This window comes from Penicillium hispanicum (genome assembly GCF_028827665.1).
Source record: "Penicillium hispanicum strain IBT 35686 chromosome Unknown utg000007l_segment0_segment0, whole genome shotgun sequence".
NCBI classification, from domain to species: Eukaryota; Fungi; Ascomycota; class Eurotiomycetes; order Eurotiales; family Aspergillaceae; genus Penicillium; species Penicillium hispanicum.
In genome coordinates, this window is record NW_026623199.1 from 2,070,575 (window position 1) to 2,087,045 (window position 16,471).

Here is a 16,471-nt window from a genome sequence, read left to right on the forward strand (position 1 = left end):
ATTGCTTCTGCGAAAGCAGATCTAATGGTTCTGTTATGCGGTGAACTAATGTGGAATCAGAAGGGCGGACATTCCAATATCCCTGTGGCCGAAGGCCAACACCCAATTAATTTCTCAAGAATTAAAAAGATGTGTCTTTCTGCGATCATGGTTGTCATGCTGTCGCTGTTCCAAGTTCTTTCTCTTATACGAATAGTCATCAGCACGCAGCAGCGAAGGGCCACATGCATAGACCCGACGACGTGTGGCTCCAGGGCACATGTTTTCTGTAGCTCGCCCGGCATCCTGGATCTCCAAGTTGTACATACGAACTCTCGAGTCACGCCCATGTGGAAATCCACTTAGAGCCCGAGCTCCGGAGAGATTCCAAAGCACAATACCTTCATCCCGGCTCTCCTTGGAATGTGGCAGAAGACCGCCAGCCCAGCTGAAGGGGTGCCCAGTGCACTGCACTTCGCTTCAACGTCAGTGGCTTCCCACGGTTCTCTCTTATTTCTCGACAAGCCTCTTTCACTTGACATGATATTCTTCCGCGAAGTCCCATCTTGTGATCATCTTGCTGTGGTTCCACACAGTTTCACTTCTCGTGGAAGCTCTTTATTTCATCACCCATAAGCAACGACCCAGATCCCCCATCGCCTGCCAAGATAGAGACTCATGCTCCACTGCCAGAACAAGGTGTTGGGCAAGTGCAACCCGATCGACCAGATCGGCCTGGATGATATGCACCGTATGCTCGTCTCTCCAAGGGCGAGGATCGATCTCGCGCTCGGTACGTATCTTCCGGCAAGACCGCATCACGGAAGACATTCAGTTCAGAGCAATGACACCAGCAGAGTAGCACGCCCACATTCCAAAGGGCAAGGTGACTAAGTCTCTGATTTGACGGGCATAACCTCCACCAATCCCGCGCAGGACACCAGAGCTTCGGCATTTACTTCATGTTTCTTGTTCTCTCCAGCTCGGTAATCGGACGCCGGGTGCCCAACAAAGCCCCGGGGAATGCGCCCTGTCATTCTGGGGGGGCGAAGCGCGTGGGCTTTCGTCTAGTCTTAAAGACTCTAGGTCAGTACACTGGCTCCGTTGCATCGGAAGAATGACCCCATATGCTGAAAATAGATTCTCGTTGATTTTTGTCCAGTCTTTGTTGCCGGTGGGATCCCCCCTGCGCAACCAGCCTTAACAAAAACCCGACGCCCCTGTGTAATTCCTAGTCCGTCCGGGGAATGGCGTCAATCGATGCTGGCATTACTAGTAAAGCAGATGTAATCGACACTGGATTTGTCCTGCTCTGGGAGGCACCTGACAGAAAGTCCTATCGCCGCAAGAGTATATACTTTAGCCCAGTCAGATGAGCGGAATACGGTATCTTGTCTCTGACAGCAGACTATGGTTCGTCTTGTCTTCTTTTAATGCCATGCAGTTGACCTCTCTGGAGCACTGTTCATTTTCTAGTCGAATTCTCTGTTGCCAATATTGCTTCGTCTTCTTATACGGTCTTCCGCTTCGAGTCCCGGGGCCACCGCAACTCGTTTCAGGGAACAAAGCGAGCAGTCTTTGCTGAGGCCATGTATTGATCCTGACTGTGGACTGTGTTCGAGTGTCTTTGTTCGCGAAGAGGTAGCTCGACCCGACCGGAATCGAGTATTCCAAGAAACAAAGAAACATCGCCGAGTTCTAATTTCTTTGAGCAGGTAAGTTTCCAGAGACTTGTTCGCTTGATGCCCCCAAGTGCTGAATCTCTCCAATTCAGATTTCTTTTGTCTTATATGAAAAGCCGCGCTCGATTTTGAGTTCCTGGGCTTATACCGGAGCACATACTGCCAGTCCTCGACAAGCCAGTATCTATACATTTCATCACATAGTGAGTCTGCCCCATCCGTTTGAACAGTTAATGACAGATTGAAAGCATATCCACGGGATATTTACGAAACAAATGGAGCCGGTAAGGAAACAATCTAAACGAGCACAACACTCAGCTAAGAATGTCAAGACGCAAAAGCCTGCAGAAAATCGCCGCCAGGCTCGAGTAAAGCACGTTGGAGATAAACCAGGACGGCGAGGCATTCGGAAGACCAGACCACCCAACCAACCTCTCAGGAGAAACCCAGTCCGAGGCCAGAAAGCTACCGAATCGCCACAGCCGCCCCCTGCGGCATGGCTCGCTCGCGGCCTCGACCAAGCGCAAGACCCAGCAAATCCGGACAGATCGCTGTGGCAGATCCCCACTCCCCCTGCGAGTCTTGGAAGTCGTGTATGGCCGAGCATCTGGTATGGAGACGACGCTCCCCAACCCCGGTGGCGGGTTGTCCCTGATGACACCGACCCGGAGACTGGACGGGATCTTGCGCCCGACTTGATCAAGACGCGCATCGCGGAGACGATCATCAGCGGCGTGTTTCCGAATGGCCACCCGCGGTCGTACGACTCGAGTCTCGGACTGGGCGGCTTAGTCTGGGCTTTTGACTCGGGCCCTGAAACGGGCTGGAATGGGTTGAACGAAGAGCAGCTGTACGAGTACGCTTTCCGGTGCCTCGAGGAGGTGTTGAAGGATCCAACTTGTCGAGAACAATTCCGAATCGCCATTCGCCGTGGGAATTACTTGGAAGCTATCTCCAATGTGGAGGATCCATTGCCTCCTCTTCCGGCGACGCCCGACACGAATCATTTTGGCCAGGCTTCGGGCTTGGAAAATATCAAGGGGGATGGAACCAAGATTGGAGAAGTGACCTATTACTTTCCTAGAAGCTATAAACGCCCGTTCATGACCATTACGGAGGCCTATCGAAAGGCCGTTCCTAAGACATATCAGAAGGAAGCCGACAAGGAAGTGCCAGGAGAAACCCGTTCTAATGAACACGCTGCCTCTCCGCACAAATCGGACGAAAGTGGTCTGTCCACAGCTTCCAGTGGAGCTGGGAAGTCGCCTCTCTCTCAAGAATATGACCCAGAGAAAGCAGTGGAGGGGGCATCGACAGAGCCTGCTCCTGCAAGTACTGGCGAGAGCATTGCCCCAATTGGTGAGTGCAGATTGGTTTGGTTTGGTGTGACTATCTTGGTGTTCAGCATGTTTCTGTGTCTGTTTCTATTCTCTTTCAATATCGTCAAGTGATGTAATTCGGAATGTGTCAATATGTGTACCGGAGTCGAAACGATCGGGACTCGACATTTGATGCTCATCACTTAAGACGTATGCGCGGTTAGCCATTGCCGGATCTTGTGAGCCCATGGCCAATCGGAGGGAATATGGATGGCATTCCTTATCGTCCCTTGCATGGGACATACTTCGAGTCTTGTTTTGGAAGCGAGCATGGGTGTACAAACTTTGTATAGTTGGAGAGGGTTTGGGCTAACTATTCTATTCGTGCAGACTCACCTAAAGAACAAGGTAACCCACATATTGATCTAGACCCAGTCGAAGAACCCGAGGCACCACGAGTCCAACTGAATGGGGGCCCAAACATCAATGGTGAGTTGATACAGAGCGTGCCAGAGCTATATTTGCTACTGATATTAATGCTGACGAAGTCGCCACCCAGGCAAAAATAGGGCTACTGTAGGACAAAAGACTACCTTGAACAACCCGGGTTCGACTGCAGCTACTCAGTCCGTCAAATCTGGCGTTTCCCATATTCCCGGGTTCGCATGCATGGAAATGGACAGACCTTGTTCGGATCATCCTCTGGGCCAACAGTTCTACGCTATTTGTGTCCAAATCTGCAATGACCCCGTGTATCGGGAGAATTATTTCCCAATGCCTGGCGCAGTCCGTCGAGTGAGGGCATGGGCTGGGTCTGAAATGCCAAAGTCGATCGTAGAAAAGCTCAAACGCCGGCTTCCCAGCTACTGCACATCGCACCGGCCGTTCAGTGTGTTCAAACAACCAGAAGTGAGTTGCCCAACTCTGTTCAACCAGTATATATGACTTAACTCCACGAATCAGACCAATCGTGGGCAAAGCGTCCCTAATACAGCCCGGACTAGCAGGGCAACCAAACAAAGTAGACGAGGGAGAAAACCTGGATCGCGGGTACAGAGACGGACTGGTCGTGGGAAATAGACAGCCGTGCTCATTTTCATTTGTTTGGATTTTGCTACTTGCAATGGCTTTCACAGAAATTGACAATCCGTGCAATTGTATGCCCAGGTGTATAGATTGTGCTTATTACAGTCTCAGTCAAAAACAGATCCCCCTATGTACAATCATGAATTGTTTCCCAAACCCTACCCTGAAACATCTTGGTCCATATTTCACTGAAGACAAAGGATTATCCCCAAATTCTGTCCGCAAGTGACGTTTGAAAGACTTTTACAAGACTGTTGGCAAGAGACAAGGTCGGACCCCAAAAGATCTCTGACAAGAGTGTAATTTGTCGACAAGTAAAGGCTCTCGACTGGTTTATGGGGACCAAGTATGCCTGCAAATACTCCAGAATGTTGGCATTAGAACTGCCACCAAGCAACATCTACAGCCACCCTCTCGTGGCCTCCACAAGATGCGACCTGGAGCGCGCTGCCGTAGTCGCCATCCTCGGAGTTGAGGAAAAGGAAAAAAAAATGAAATGACAAGAGTGAGACTCGAACTCACGCCTACTTACGTAGATCAGGAAACGGTGTTAAGGTGAACCTTAACCTGACGCCTTAGACCAACTCGGCCATCTTGCCACATGATTGGTGAAATGGACTCATCTTTTGCTACAAGTTGGAGAATGAAGGGAAAGGGAAATGAACCAGTCACCCAGATCACATGATCATTATGCAAATCAGGCAAGCATCTCGGCCCCGACAAAGACAGCTCTGGATAACGATTGTCGACGCCGCACTCGCCAATTCGACCCTTCCCTCGTTTTCCCTTCGCCAGGACCGACTGACACCCATAACAACAGAATACCATGACTTATGTCTGACCTTCACTGAACCTCTTCCCTCGGCTCCATTGGACGTGTTCCGTCCTCCCGAACAAACGGAAATAGACGCAGTCGCAGATGGTTCATCGTTGACGGCACGAGTACACCATGTTTACCTTCACACCACTGCTCGGCGCGCAGTCTTCTTCATCGAGGGCATCACAGTCGATCTTGGAGCTTGATGGAGGCATTAAGATTCTTGTTGATGTCGGTTGGGATGACACCTTCGACACCCGTGATTTAGCGGAGCTTGAAAAGTGAGCACCCGACCAGCTACTTGCTTCCATTTCGAGCAACCAAGCTAACATCACTCGAAAATAGACATATCCCATCTCTTTCTCTCATTCTGCTGACTCATGCGACCCCGGCGCATATCGGTGCTTTCGTCCACTGTTGTCGGACATTCCCTCTCTTCACCCAAATCCCCATATACGCGACGAGCCCAATTATTGCCCTCGGCCGTACAAGCTTACAAGACTTGTATGCCTCAGCGCCTCTGGCGGCTACCTTTCTACCAAAAGCGTCCGTCTCGGAACCTGGCGCATCCTCGACGGCATCTGCGGTGCCCTCGGTGGGAGAAAATGGAGAGAACAATAAAGCTGCTGGCAGCACGAGACGGATCCTCCTTCAGCCGCCGAGTGCGGAGGAGATCGCACGATATTTCTCGTTGATTCAACCCCTCAAGTATTCACAACCACATCAGCCACTCCCGTCTCCGTTCTCGCCTCCCTTGGATGGGCTCACTCTCACTGCCTATAATGCCGGCCATACGGTTGGAGGAACGATATGGCACATTCAGCACGGGATGGAGTCGATTGTCTACGCAATTGACTGGAACCAAGCCCGCGAGAGCGTCGTGGCGGGTGCTGCATGGTTCGGAGGATCCGGGGCAAGTGGAACAGAGGTCATTGAGCAGCTGCGGAAACCAACGGCCTTGATCTGTAGTACCAAAGGAGGCGACAAGTTTGCGCTATCCGGAGGTCGCAAAAAGAGAGATGACCTTCTGCTCGACATGATCCGGAGCAGTCTCGCCAAGGGCGGTACCGTACTCATTCCCACAGATACAAGTGCCCGGGTTTTAGAGCTGGCTTACGCGCTGGAACATGCTTGGCGTGATGCGACCGCGGACGATAAGGGGGATGTACTCCCAAGCGCTGGCCTGTATTTGGCCGGGAGGAAGGTCAACACCACGATGCGATTGGCTCGGAGTATGCTGGAATGGATGGATGAGAATATCGTGCGTGAGTTTGAGGCTGCAGAAGCCGACGCCACCTCTGGGCAAAAGCCTGGTGGACAAGGTCCAGATAAGAGTGCGGGCAAAGGTGGCGGGCCGTTCACTTTCAGACATCTTAAAACAGTCGAGCACAAAAAGCGACTCGAAAAGCTATTGTCTGACCCCGGACCGAAAGTTATTCTCGCATCTGATACTTCTCTGGCCTGGGGCTTCTCGAAAGAGTCGCTCCGTCGAGTCGCTGAGGGACCCAACAACCTGCTGTTGTTGACCGAATCTTTCCGCAAAAAGGCACCTGAGATGGAACGAGAATCTCTCAGCACCGTTTCGCTCGGCAGTATTGTCTGGCAGTGGTATGAGGAGCGTCAGGATGGCGTGGCGCTTGAGAAAACGTCTGACGGTGAACTGCTCGAACAGGTTCACGGTGGTGGGAGAGAATTGACATGGACAGATGTCCAGCGAGCACCCCTGGATGTTGGTGAGCAATTACTCTACCAGCAGTATCTTGCGACCAAGCGGCAACTCGAGGATACGTCCCAAGTCCGTGGTGGCCAGGAAACCCTTGAGACAGCGGCAGATGCTTTGGACGACCGATCGAGTTCGACTTCTTCAGAGGACTCCGATTCCGAGCAGCAAGGTCGCGTCCTCAACTTTTCTGCTTCTCTCGCCCACGCAAATCGAAGCAAGTTGGCCCTCAGTGACGAGGACCTGGGTGTCAACGTGCTTCTCCGGCGTAAGAATGTCTTCGACTACGATGTTCGCGGCAAGAAAGGCCGTGAACGCATGTTTCCATACGTCGCGCCGAGAAAGAAAGGTGACGAATATGGGGAGTTTATTCGTCCCGAAGAATACCTACGAGCGGAAGAGCGCGAGGAGATCGACATGCAGCAACGGCGGTCCGATGCTCAGACCAAGCTCGGTCAGAAACGACGATGGGATGAAACTAGCGGGCGCAGGCTATCTGGAGGTGCTGGTGGGCGTAAACGTCAACAGCTTACCAAAGATGGACAAAAGGCGGACGCTGGAGTTGGAGACGACCTCAGCCTTGCCGATGAGGGCGAAGGAGCCGATGCCGCTGCATCCTCAGAGGATGAAGCGGATAGCCAAGGATTCGAGGGACCGGCCAAGGCTGTGTACAACAAAGAGTCGCTCACGATTAATGCTCGAATTGCCTTTGTCGACTTCATGGGTTTGCACGATAAGCGTAGTCTGGAGATGTTGATTCCCCTTATCCAGCCCCAGAAATTGATTCTGGTCGGAGGAATGAAGGAAGAGACATCAGCACTGGCGGCCGAATGCAAGAAGCTGCTGGTTGCCAAAATGGGTGCTGATGTCTCCGCTTCTGCAGCAGAGGCAGCTGCTATCATCTTCACACCTTCCAATGGCGAAGTCATCGACGCAAGTGTTGATACGAATGCTTGGATGGTCAAGCTGAGCAACAATCTTGTCCGACGCTTGAATTGGCAGCACGTCCGGAGTCTAGGAGTCGTTGCTCTCACCGCATCATTACGGGGACCCGAGATTCTCGATGAAGAGGAGCCCACGAACGCCGAATCTGGCGGCAAGAAGATGAAGCTAGCTCAAGATGAAGCTGCTACTTCCGTTGTCGCCCCAACAGCGGATCTCAGCGCCAAGACCATCGAAAAGTCCGACACCTACCCTCTTCTTGACACATTGCCTGCCAGCATGGCTGCAGGTACTCGGTCGATGGCCCGGCCGCTCCACGTTGGTGACCTACGACTTGCTGATCTCCGCAAACTCATGCAAACAGCTGGGCATACGGCAGAGTTCCGTGGTGAAGGTACACTTCTCATCGACAAATTGGTGGCGGTTCGGAAGTCAGGGACTGGCAAGATCGAAATTGAAGCTTCGGCACAGTCGGCAGCGAACCAAGCAGCCTTGGGTCGTGGTGCGAGCAGTTTCCTTGCAGTCAAGAAGAAGATATACGACGGCCTAGCGGTTGTAACGGGAAGTTGAACCATGGGACATGTATTTTTACATTCTATTTTTATGTATAACTTGACTTGCAATACAGCATTGATGATCATTATCCATGATGCCGGAGCCAAAGAGTGCTTCGAAATATCTCTCGAATCTGTACCGGAACACTCTTCGTACCTAGGTAGTGGAGCTCTGTCGCTTTGTCCTTTCAACCAAGTCCTAAAGTTCGGGGTGTCGACTGGTGCCTAATGACCTAGGGCTCGGTCATTGCACAGGTGTTAAAGAAGATGATACCCTTTGGATAGTTGAAAGAAAAGTTTGAATAGTTATTCTTGTATTGCCACATCGTGATGTGTCTCCGCCAGGTCAGAAACTAGGTCAGATATGATGCAGATGATTCAAACAAAGCGATGCCCGAAAATTGATCCTATCTATGTCTATTCTAAAAAGGCAATAATCAATCTCTATCCAATTAAAACTCAAAGGGGTTTCAAAATCAACGCGCAGCAAGCTTAAGCAGTGATTTCATCAGGTTCGTCACATTCGTCATCCTCTGTAGGGATCTCACGTATAATATCGTTGGTTTGAGGGCCGGTGTATTTTCTTTGCGGAAGAATAGTCAGTATTTGCCTCTTAAACAAGTTCATAGAAAGGAGACATATGTCTTACCCTCTAGCTGCAACCCACCACCAGAACAAGGCAAATATAGCAATAAAGGCCGCAACACAGATGGCGTAGTTCCTGAAAGAAGTGTGTCAGCAGATTATAGCATTTATCATCCTGCGCGGTCTTACATGTTAGCTGTCGTCACAGGGATCTGCGGCGGGAAGAAAAGGATGATACTGATGAACAGGACCCAGATGACAGCGACGTAGTTGATCGGGGTGCCCCATCGGCCGAGGGTGAAGGGACCTTCAATAAACTTGACTTTGGATTTGTATAGCTGATGCGCCAGGATCACCGATACGTAAGAGATATCAAGCGCCGGGGCTGTGACATTGAAGATAGCTGTCGCAGTCTCGGTGGAGCCAATAGCAATGCAATTCAGACCGATACTGAAGAACACTACAAACCAGACGGAGTTGACAGGGGTATGAGTCCGAGGGTTGACCTTTGAGAGGAAGCCCGAGAACGGGAGTGCGTTGTCTCTGGCAAATGCATATGCCATTCTGGTATCAGCCAGCATGGCGGAGCAGCCGGTGAAGAACTGGACCAGGATGGCAAATGACCACATAGCAGTGCCACCGCGCTTCCCACCGGCATTCAAGAAAATCTGGGCAGCGGGAAGGCCTGTCGGAGTGCTCAGGATCTCGTCGAGATCGGTCACGCAGAAACACATGCATACGGTTAGAAGCCATCCAAATACGCCGCTGACCACGACGGCAGTCTTGATAGCCACGGGTCCTCGGACCGCAGCATCGTGGGTCTCTTCGGACATACTAAGATAGAAATGTAAGATGACTGGCCTGGCAGCGTTGACTCTCAATAGGACTTACTGTGTTGTCCCATCGTAATCAGTCATTGTCCATGCCACTGATATGAAGCCCAGGAAGAAAGAAAACACTTTGGAGCCCCACCCGGAGCCGTCCGTGAAGTGGGTAAAGACCCACGAGGCGGGCTGTTTATCCGGGGTGAGATATAGTAAGGCAACGCAGATGGCAATGGTGGCCGAAACTGTTGGATGTGAGACACTGTCTGTATTTCTGGATCAGGCCATGGGGATGTGAGTACTTACTGTTGATCGGGGCAAACCAAAGAATGATACGATGCAGCGTCTTGGTGGTTAACGAGCAGATGATACCCAGGAGACACAACATTCCTATCGAGACCAGCACCGTCTCCAGCGCGGACCTAGTGGACCCCTTAGCACAGCACCAGTCTGATGGAGGTGGGGGACGTACGGTGAATAGGAGTACTGGCCATCGACGAGGTCCGAGTTCATACTCACACAGGCCAGTAGCATCTGACTGACCGTGTACGCCACGCTGGACACGCCGGCCGTCTGGCCCAACAAGTTGCACCAGCCCTGGATCCAGGCGAAAATTGGGACCTGATCGGGCGGGACAACATGCTTCGTGACGAAGTACATCCCACCTGCCGTCGGGTATGCAGAGACTAACTCGGCGACGGAGCTTCCGATGCACATCGCCATGCAGGAGCCAATCAACCAGCACCACACAGCTGTCGCCGGGCCCCCGGCCGCCAGTGGCGAGCCGAAGGTGGCGGGCACGGAGCCGAGTACACCGAGAATGGAGATGGCATACGATACGGTCGACCACTTGGAGAATTCGCGCCGAAGTTCCTGGATGAACCGGGCCGAAGGGTTAGAACGATGCCGTCCATGGAATCCGACCTCGCGGGCACAGGTACCTGTTTATAGCCAATTCGCGCCAGCAAAAGCTCGTCATCGTCCTGAATCGTGGCCATTGTTGGGGCAATGGGATTCGAAGCAGCCGGTTGCTCGCTCTGGCCTCCCTTGGACTTGCAATCCACGTCTGGAGTCTTTACGGTTAGGTCCATCGCATTTGGGGGGTGGATGGTCAATCACAGAGTGACAATAGGAGGCGGATGGAGGAGGAAAGAGAAAAGGATACCGAAGGAGATCAGAGAAAGAGAGAAATGCTCATTCCACACTTACGGGTTCTATTCTACGACGAGTTATATCTACCACGGATGGTGACGCCAGATAGAGGGGCTAAGGTCCGATCCAGGAGCAAAAGAGACGGTGTGGGACACGCCGTTCGAAAGCCTAACGCTGGGAGCTTTCCAGGGGACAACAGAGAGCAAACCGATAAGCGCGAACCAATTGATTCGAGGCGATGCACATCGGCGCCGAATTAGGCCAATGAGTCTAGTGGACAGGGGGTTCGTGAACGGACGACAGGGGTGAGTTGGTCGGCAGAAGTCCACAGCTGCTTTGGACGCTTATCGGCAGCCTTCAAGCGAGTTGACCCGGGCTGGCTGGTCGTTGGTCTGCTCCGAGGTGCTAGTCTGCCCTAGCAGGGGAGCATCGAATGGCGGTGGGGTGGAGGGGGGAAGAGTGGAAGCTGGCTGCTGAGAGGGTGATGACGAGGCCACCAAGGTTCTCCCGGTCCTCTGCTATCTCAATCCTAGATCCCCAATTTGGTCGAGAAGTAAAGAACAAGAAGAGTCGCAGGGATGGAAGATGATGGGAATGCGCTTGTTGCAACCATGAAGAGGAATCCATAGTAACGGGTGAAGCTAACGGCAACACGTGAAAGAGCGCCGGAACCACGTAAATCCGTGGAGGTAAGGTGGTCAATCCGGTATATCGTCAACACCGCGGGGTGGCTCTGTGCTCCGTGCTTGGTTGATTTGTTGACTTGTTGACTTGTTGACTTGTCCACTCTTCCGTCACGGAATGATCCACCATGGCTGACCCTTCCATATACCACACAATGGGCCAGGGGGCTGGTGACGACCCGTTGAACCCCCGGGCCCAACAGCTCCCCCCTCACTATCCAGCTACTGGCTTCCCTCCCGGCGCAGCTCCTCCACAACCAGGTGCTGCATATCCGCAAGGCTCGCCGAACCAGTGGCCTGCATACGGCTCTCCTCAGCAACCACCCCAGGGCCTCGGCCCCGATGCCGCCTACAATGCCGCGCCGCAACAACCAATGGGTGTTCCGGGAGACCCCAGTACGGCCGGTCTGGCCTCTCAGATGGCTGGCCTGGGAATTGCAGCAGATGCAGGAGCTAGAACACACCGGAAGAAGCATCGTCATGCCCATCACGACATCGGAACGGCGCCCGCAGCCTCTGCGCAAGGCTTCAACGGAATGGCAGGAGGAGCTGCGCAACCGACTTCTCAATTCCTCAATACGGGCTTGAATCAAGCTCCGCAAGGAGAGCCGGTGTTTCCTACCCGCCCAGGGCAACCAGCTCCCGGCTTGTCACAGCCTGGCATATCCGGCAGCGCGGGCGCGGTGCCTACTCAAGGCCGAATTGACCCCGAACAGATCCCCAGCATCCCCCGATCACGCGACATTCCCGCCCAGTACTACTTCAATCATGTCTATCCGACCATGGACCGACACCTGCCTCCTCCTGCATCGATCCCCTTCGTCGCCCATGACCAGGGCAATTCCTCTCCCAAGTATGCTCGCCTGACGCTGAACAACATCCCCTCGACCTCCGACTTCCTCTCCTCCACCGGGTTACCATTGGGCATGGTCCTGCAGCCGCTTGCCCCTCTAGACCCTGGCGAGCAACCGATCCCCGTGCTGGATTTCGGGGATGTCGGCCCCCCGCGATGTCGACGATGCCGAACATATATCAATCCCTTCATGTCCTTCCGAGCAGGCGGCAGCAAGTTTGTTTGCAACATGTGCACCTTCCCTAATGATACCTCCGCCGAATATTATGCGCCACTGGACCCGTCCGGCGCGCGTGTGGACCGTATGCAACGACCAGAGCTGATGATGGGGACCGTCGAGTTTTTGGTACCGAAGGAATACTGGAACAAGGAGCCGGTGGGCTTGCAAACGCTGTTCCTCATCGATGTGAGCCGCGAGTCGGTTCACCGGGGTTTCTTGAAGGGCGTCTGCGAGGGGATTGCGGAAGCTTTATACGGCGAGGATATGGCAGCAGATGGCACTGAGGGCGACGAGTCCAAATCGCGCAAATTACCCGCTGGAGCGAAGGTTGGCATTGTCACTTTCGACCAGGAGGTTCATTTCTACAACCTTACTGTAAGTGCACCGCCTACTCCCAAGCAGCTTGATCTCAACTGACGGGATTGTAGGCGACCCTGGACCAGGCGCAGATGATGGTTATGACGGACGTGGAAGAGCCGTTTGTGCCATTGAGTGAGGGTCTTTTTGTGGACCCGTACGAATCCAAGTATGTGACGTTGGAGGCTCGAGAATGTGCAGGCTACTGATACAATGACCTAGATCTGTAATCACCTCGCTTTTGAATCGGATACCCCGTCTTTTCGCGCATGTCAAGAACCCCGAGCCGGCAGTGCTGCCGACATTGGAAGCAGCTCTCTCAGCACTCCAGGCTACCGGAGGCAAGATTGTCTGCTCGTTAGCTAGCTTACCTACATCCGGCCCCGGGCAGTTATCTATACGAGAGGATCCCACGATCCACGGCACCGACGCAGAGCGCAAACTGTTTACCACAGAGAACCAGGCCTGGAAAAAGACGGCAAGCAAGCTGGCCGAGGCTGGTGTGGGTGTCGATATGTTTATTGCATCATCGGGCGGTGTATATATGGATGTGGCGACAATCGGTATGAAAGCGACTTTCGGGTACCATTTGAAAAGCTTGGAAACTGATGCAGCCTCCAGGATATGTGTCTAGCCTCAGCGGAGGCGAGATCTTCTTCTACCCTAATTTCCATGCGCCTCGAGACCTCCTGAAGGTGCGGCGAGAGATTGCCCACACCGTCAACCGAGAGACAGGGTACCAGGCCTTGATGAAGGTGCGATGCTCAAATGGCCTCCAAGTGTCTTCGTACCACGGGAACTTCGTGCAACATGCTCTGGGTGCCGACCTCGAAATCGGCGGCATTGACGCGGAGAAGGCGATTGGCGTGGTTTTCAGCTACGACGGAAAGCTTGATCCCAAGCTGGATGCGCACTTCCAGGCGGCATTGCTGTACACTTCTGCGGATGGGCAACGACGGGTTCGGTGTATCAACGTGGTGGCAGCAGTCAATGATGGTGGCATGGAGACGATGAAGTACGTTGACCAGGATGCCGTCGTTGCGGTCATCGCCAAGGAAGGTGAGTTGATCTCCCATCGTCGTTCTCATACGTCTCATACTCACGCCTCATTTTAGCTGCCTCCAAGACGCTCGACAAGAACCTCAAGGACATTCGTGCCAACATTTCGGAGAAGACCGTTGATATCTTTAGCGGATACCGGAAGATCTTCTCAGGCTCTCATCCACCGGGCCAGTTGGTATTACCCGAGAACTTGAAGGAGTTCTCGATGTACATGCTCAGCCTGTCCAAGTCGAGAGCATTCAAAGGTAGATTTGTTCTTCTCACTGTGCCTCCAACCTGCTGACATCCTTTTTTTCTACAGGTGGCAACGAAGCATCAGACCGCCGGGTGCATGATCAGCGGATGATCCGATCCTTTGGCTGTACGGAGCTCTCGCTTTACCTCTACCCTCGCATCATCCCTATACACAACCTACAAGCCGAGGATGGGTTCCCCAACGAGCACGGGCAGCTTCAAGTCCCGCCGTCTCTGCGTGCCAGTTTCTCCAAAATCGAAGAAGGTGGGGCTTACTTGGTGGACAACGGTCAGGCGGTTCTTCTGTGGCTGCATGCGCAGGTCTCGCCCAACCTCCTAGAGGACCTGTTTGGACCGGGCAACGACTCCCTCCAGGGCCTGAACCCCAACACTTCATCCTTGCCCGTCCTGGAGACGCACCTCAACGCACAGGTGCGCAACTTGCTGCAGTACTTCTCCACGGTGCGCGGGTCCAAGGCCGTTACCATCCAGCTGGCTCGGCAAGGCTTGGACGGGGCCGAGTATGAATTTGCCCGCCTGCTGCTGGAGGACCGGAACAACGAAGCGCAAAGCTATGTGGACTGGCTGGTGCACACGCACCGGCAAATCAATCTGGAGCTGGCCGGTCACCGCAAGAAGGAGGACCCTGCGAGCGAAAGTACATTGGCCAGCTTGTCAGCGATGCGCGCACCGTATTGGTAATGGCAAGGCCAGGCAGAGGGGGAGGGACAACGATGCAACGGCCGGTCTTGGGCCAGCCAGGGACGATTCCCGCCTTTCCGGGGCGACATGGGGCTGCCGGTCCATCACCCTCTACCAGGAGAAAAACCGCTAGGAGAACAGCGAACAGACCGAACGAGGAAGGTGACTCGGTGGCTGTGAGATGGTGGAGTCACCGGGTGCCACAAAAGGGCGTGAGACATCGGAGAATTCTTTCTGTGCATTCTGTATACCAGGTAGTTTTTGACATCAGAGCATTCCCATCTCGACCTGTTTTCTTTTTTCTGTTCACCCGGGTGGTCTAGGACCGGACCCTAGCGGACCATCCGAAAAGCACCACTGTGAACAGTGGGACACCACCCCGACTTCCAGGCACACTAGGGCGCAGGTACCAGGTCGCCGCGATCGCCGGTGGATACACAAGCCCTGAATCCTCAGCGAAGGGCCCCGAGTGGCGGTCTAGAACACAGGGAAAACCCTCTCCTAGCCCATAGTAAGAACCATCATGGTAATACGAGTATAGACTAGATGTCCACACGCCCCACCAGCCGTTAAGGTGGCGGCTGCAGCCCTGGGCTCACGCCAGGAGCGACTAGGGCGATCGGAGTGAAGACGACTAGACAGTTACTGGTAGGACCGGTGTATCTACAGTATATCCATCTCTGATGATGCAGGGGACAGACCCGAATGTCGATGGGTGATGAGGCATATCATCGCATCCTATCATATCGTGTAATCTAGTATCATCATCTCCATATCCAACAAGCGTCGTGCAGTGAAAACCACGCATTTCTTGCCACCGCCAGTTGGGTCTTCACGACAAGTCCAGACTCGATCGACAGGTACCCAAAGCACCGCCGACGTCAGAGGCACCGGGTCGCCAGGGGACAAAGACAGAGACAGCAGAAACTTCTTGACGGCCAAGCATATTGGCCACACCGGGACGATAATCAGGAACGGTGGCCTTCGACGTGTCCGAGCTCGCCGGCTCATCCTATAGGGTTCGATGGGTGGGGGAGGTGAGAAGGGGAAGAGAAGGGGAAACACGTCGAAGAACCAAAGGAAAAGCCAGGAACCGGCTCTCGCCCAGTCAGATTGCCAACTGGACCTGTCAGACGAGGCGAACCACAGCGATGCTGGCGCCGGAGTCCGTGGATGGGGGATGCGGTAGCCACGGCGCAGCCCAGCAGCCACCGCAGCATCGCCAATCATGAAGCATCTCGCAGTGCAAATCGGTGGTCTGGAAGATGGAAGAAATGAAAAAACTGGGGGACGCGAAGAGTCGGGTGAACCACGGATGCGCACGCGCCGGATCGGCGGTGGTGGCTATTGCCACGGCGTGGCTGCTCGGGGCGAGGCGGGGCCCACGCACTTTCCATCCATCCACGCACGCGGCAATGGCGAGGAAATCCCAGAATCTCCCGAACTCTTCTTCTTCCATCGCGCGATGCTGCGTTGAGATCGAACACGTCAATCGTGGGAGGAATCCGAGATGGGCCTCGTTCACACCGCATCGATCGAGGTGCCCGACGACGCAGCGACATGAGTGTCGAGTTGAGTGTAGACAGCGCAGACGTATGGCACTCGTCGTATCTGCGCTGTCTACACTCAACTCGGTACTCGACCATTGACATGGACATGTCTATTCTGATTCGCCTCCAGCTGGTTCCACTCTCTTTTCT

General features: G+C 53.7%; 5 protein-coding genes across 5 annotated transcripts; 4 read left to right on the plus strand and 1 right to left on the minus strand.

Annotated features, from left to right (window-relative positions):
- Positions 1-1,936: 1,936 nt before the first annotated feature.
- N7459_008572 (uncharacterized protein) lies at positions 1,937-3,112 on the plus strand (the record flags this gene model as incomplete). The annotated part of the gene is made up of 1 exon (XM_056947740.1): positions 1,937-3,112. The coding sequence occupies one exon, from the start codon at positions 1,937-1,939 to the stop codon at positions 3,110-3,112; it is 1,176 nt and encodes a 391-aa protein (XP_056797250.1).
- Positions 3,113-5,015: 1,903 nt separating this feature from the next.
- N7459_008573 (cleavage polyadenylation factor subunit CFT2) lies at positions 5,016-8,115 on the plus strand (the record flags this gene model as incomplete). The annotated part of the gene is made up of 2 exons (XM_056947741.1): positions 5,016-5,164; positions 5,229-8,115. The coding sequence occupies 2 exons, from the start codon at positions 5,016-5,018 to the stop codon at positions 8,113-8,115; spliced, it is 3,036 nt and encodes a 1,011-aa protein (XP_056797251.1).
- A 476-nt stretch (positions 8,116-8,591) lies between these two features.
- Positions 8,592-10,599, minus strand: N7459_008574 (uncharacterized protein; the record flags this gene model as incomplete). The annotated part of the gene is made up of 7 exons (XM_056947742.1): positions 8,592-8,682; positions 8,749-8,820; positions 8,874-9,518; positions 9,576-9,753; positions 9,815-9,930; positions 9,981-10,381; positions 10,450-10,599. The coding sequence occupies 7 exons, from the start codon at positions 10,597-10,599 to the stop codon at positions 8,592-8,594; spliced, it is 1,653 nt and encodes a 550-aa protein (XP_056797252.1).
- An 872-nt stretch (positions 10,600-11,471) lies between these two features.
- Positions 11,472-14,771, plus strand: N7459_008575 (Sec23/Sec24 family protein; the record flags this gene model as incomplete). The annotated part of the gene is made up of 6 exons (XM_056947743.1): positions 11,472-12,791; positions 12,845-12,942; positions 12,996-13,336; positions 13,395-13,832; positions 13,889-14,080; positions 14,137-14,771. 6 exons carry the CDS (start codon positions 11,472-11,474, stop codon positions 14,769-14,771), a joined length of 3,024 nt encoding a protein of 1,007 aa, XP_056797253.1.
- Positions 14,772-15,999: 1,228 nt separating this feature from the next.
- On the plus strand, positions 16,000-16,248 carry N7459_008576 (uncharacterized protein; the record flags this gene model as incomplete). Its single annotated transcript, XM_056947744.1, has 1 exon — positions 16,000-16,248. The coding sequence occupies one exon, from the start codon at positions 16,000-16,002 to the stop codon at positions 16,246-16,248; it is 249 nt and encodes an 82-aa protein (XP_056797254.1).
- Positions 16,249-16,471: the final 223 nt, after the last annotated feature.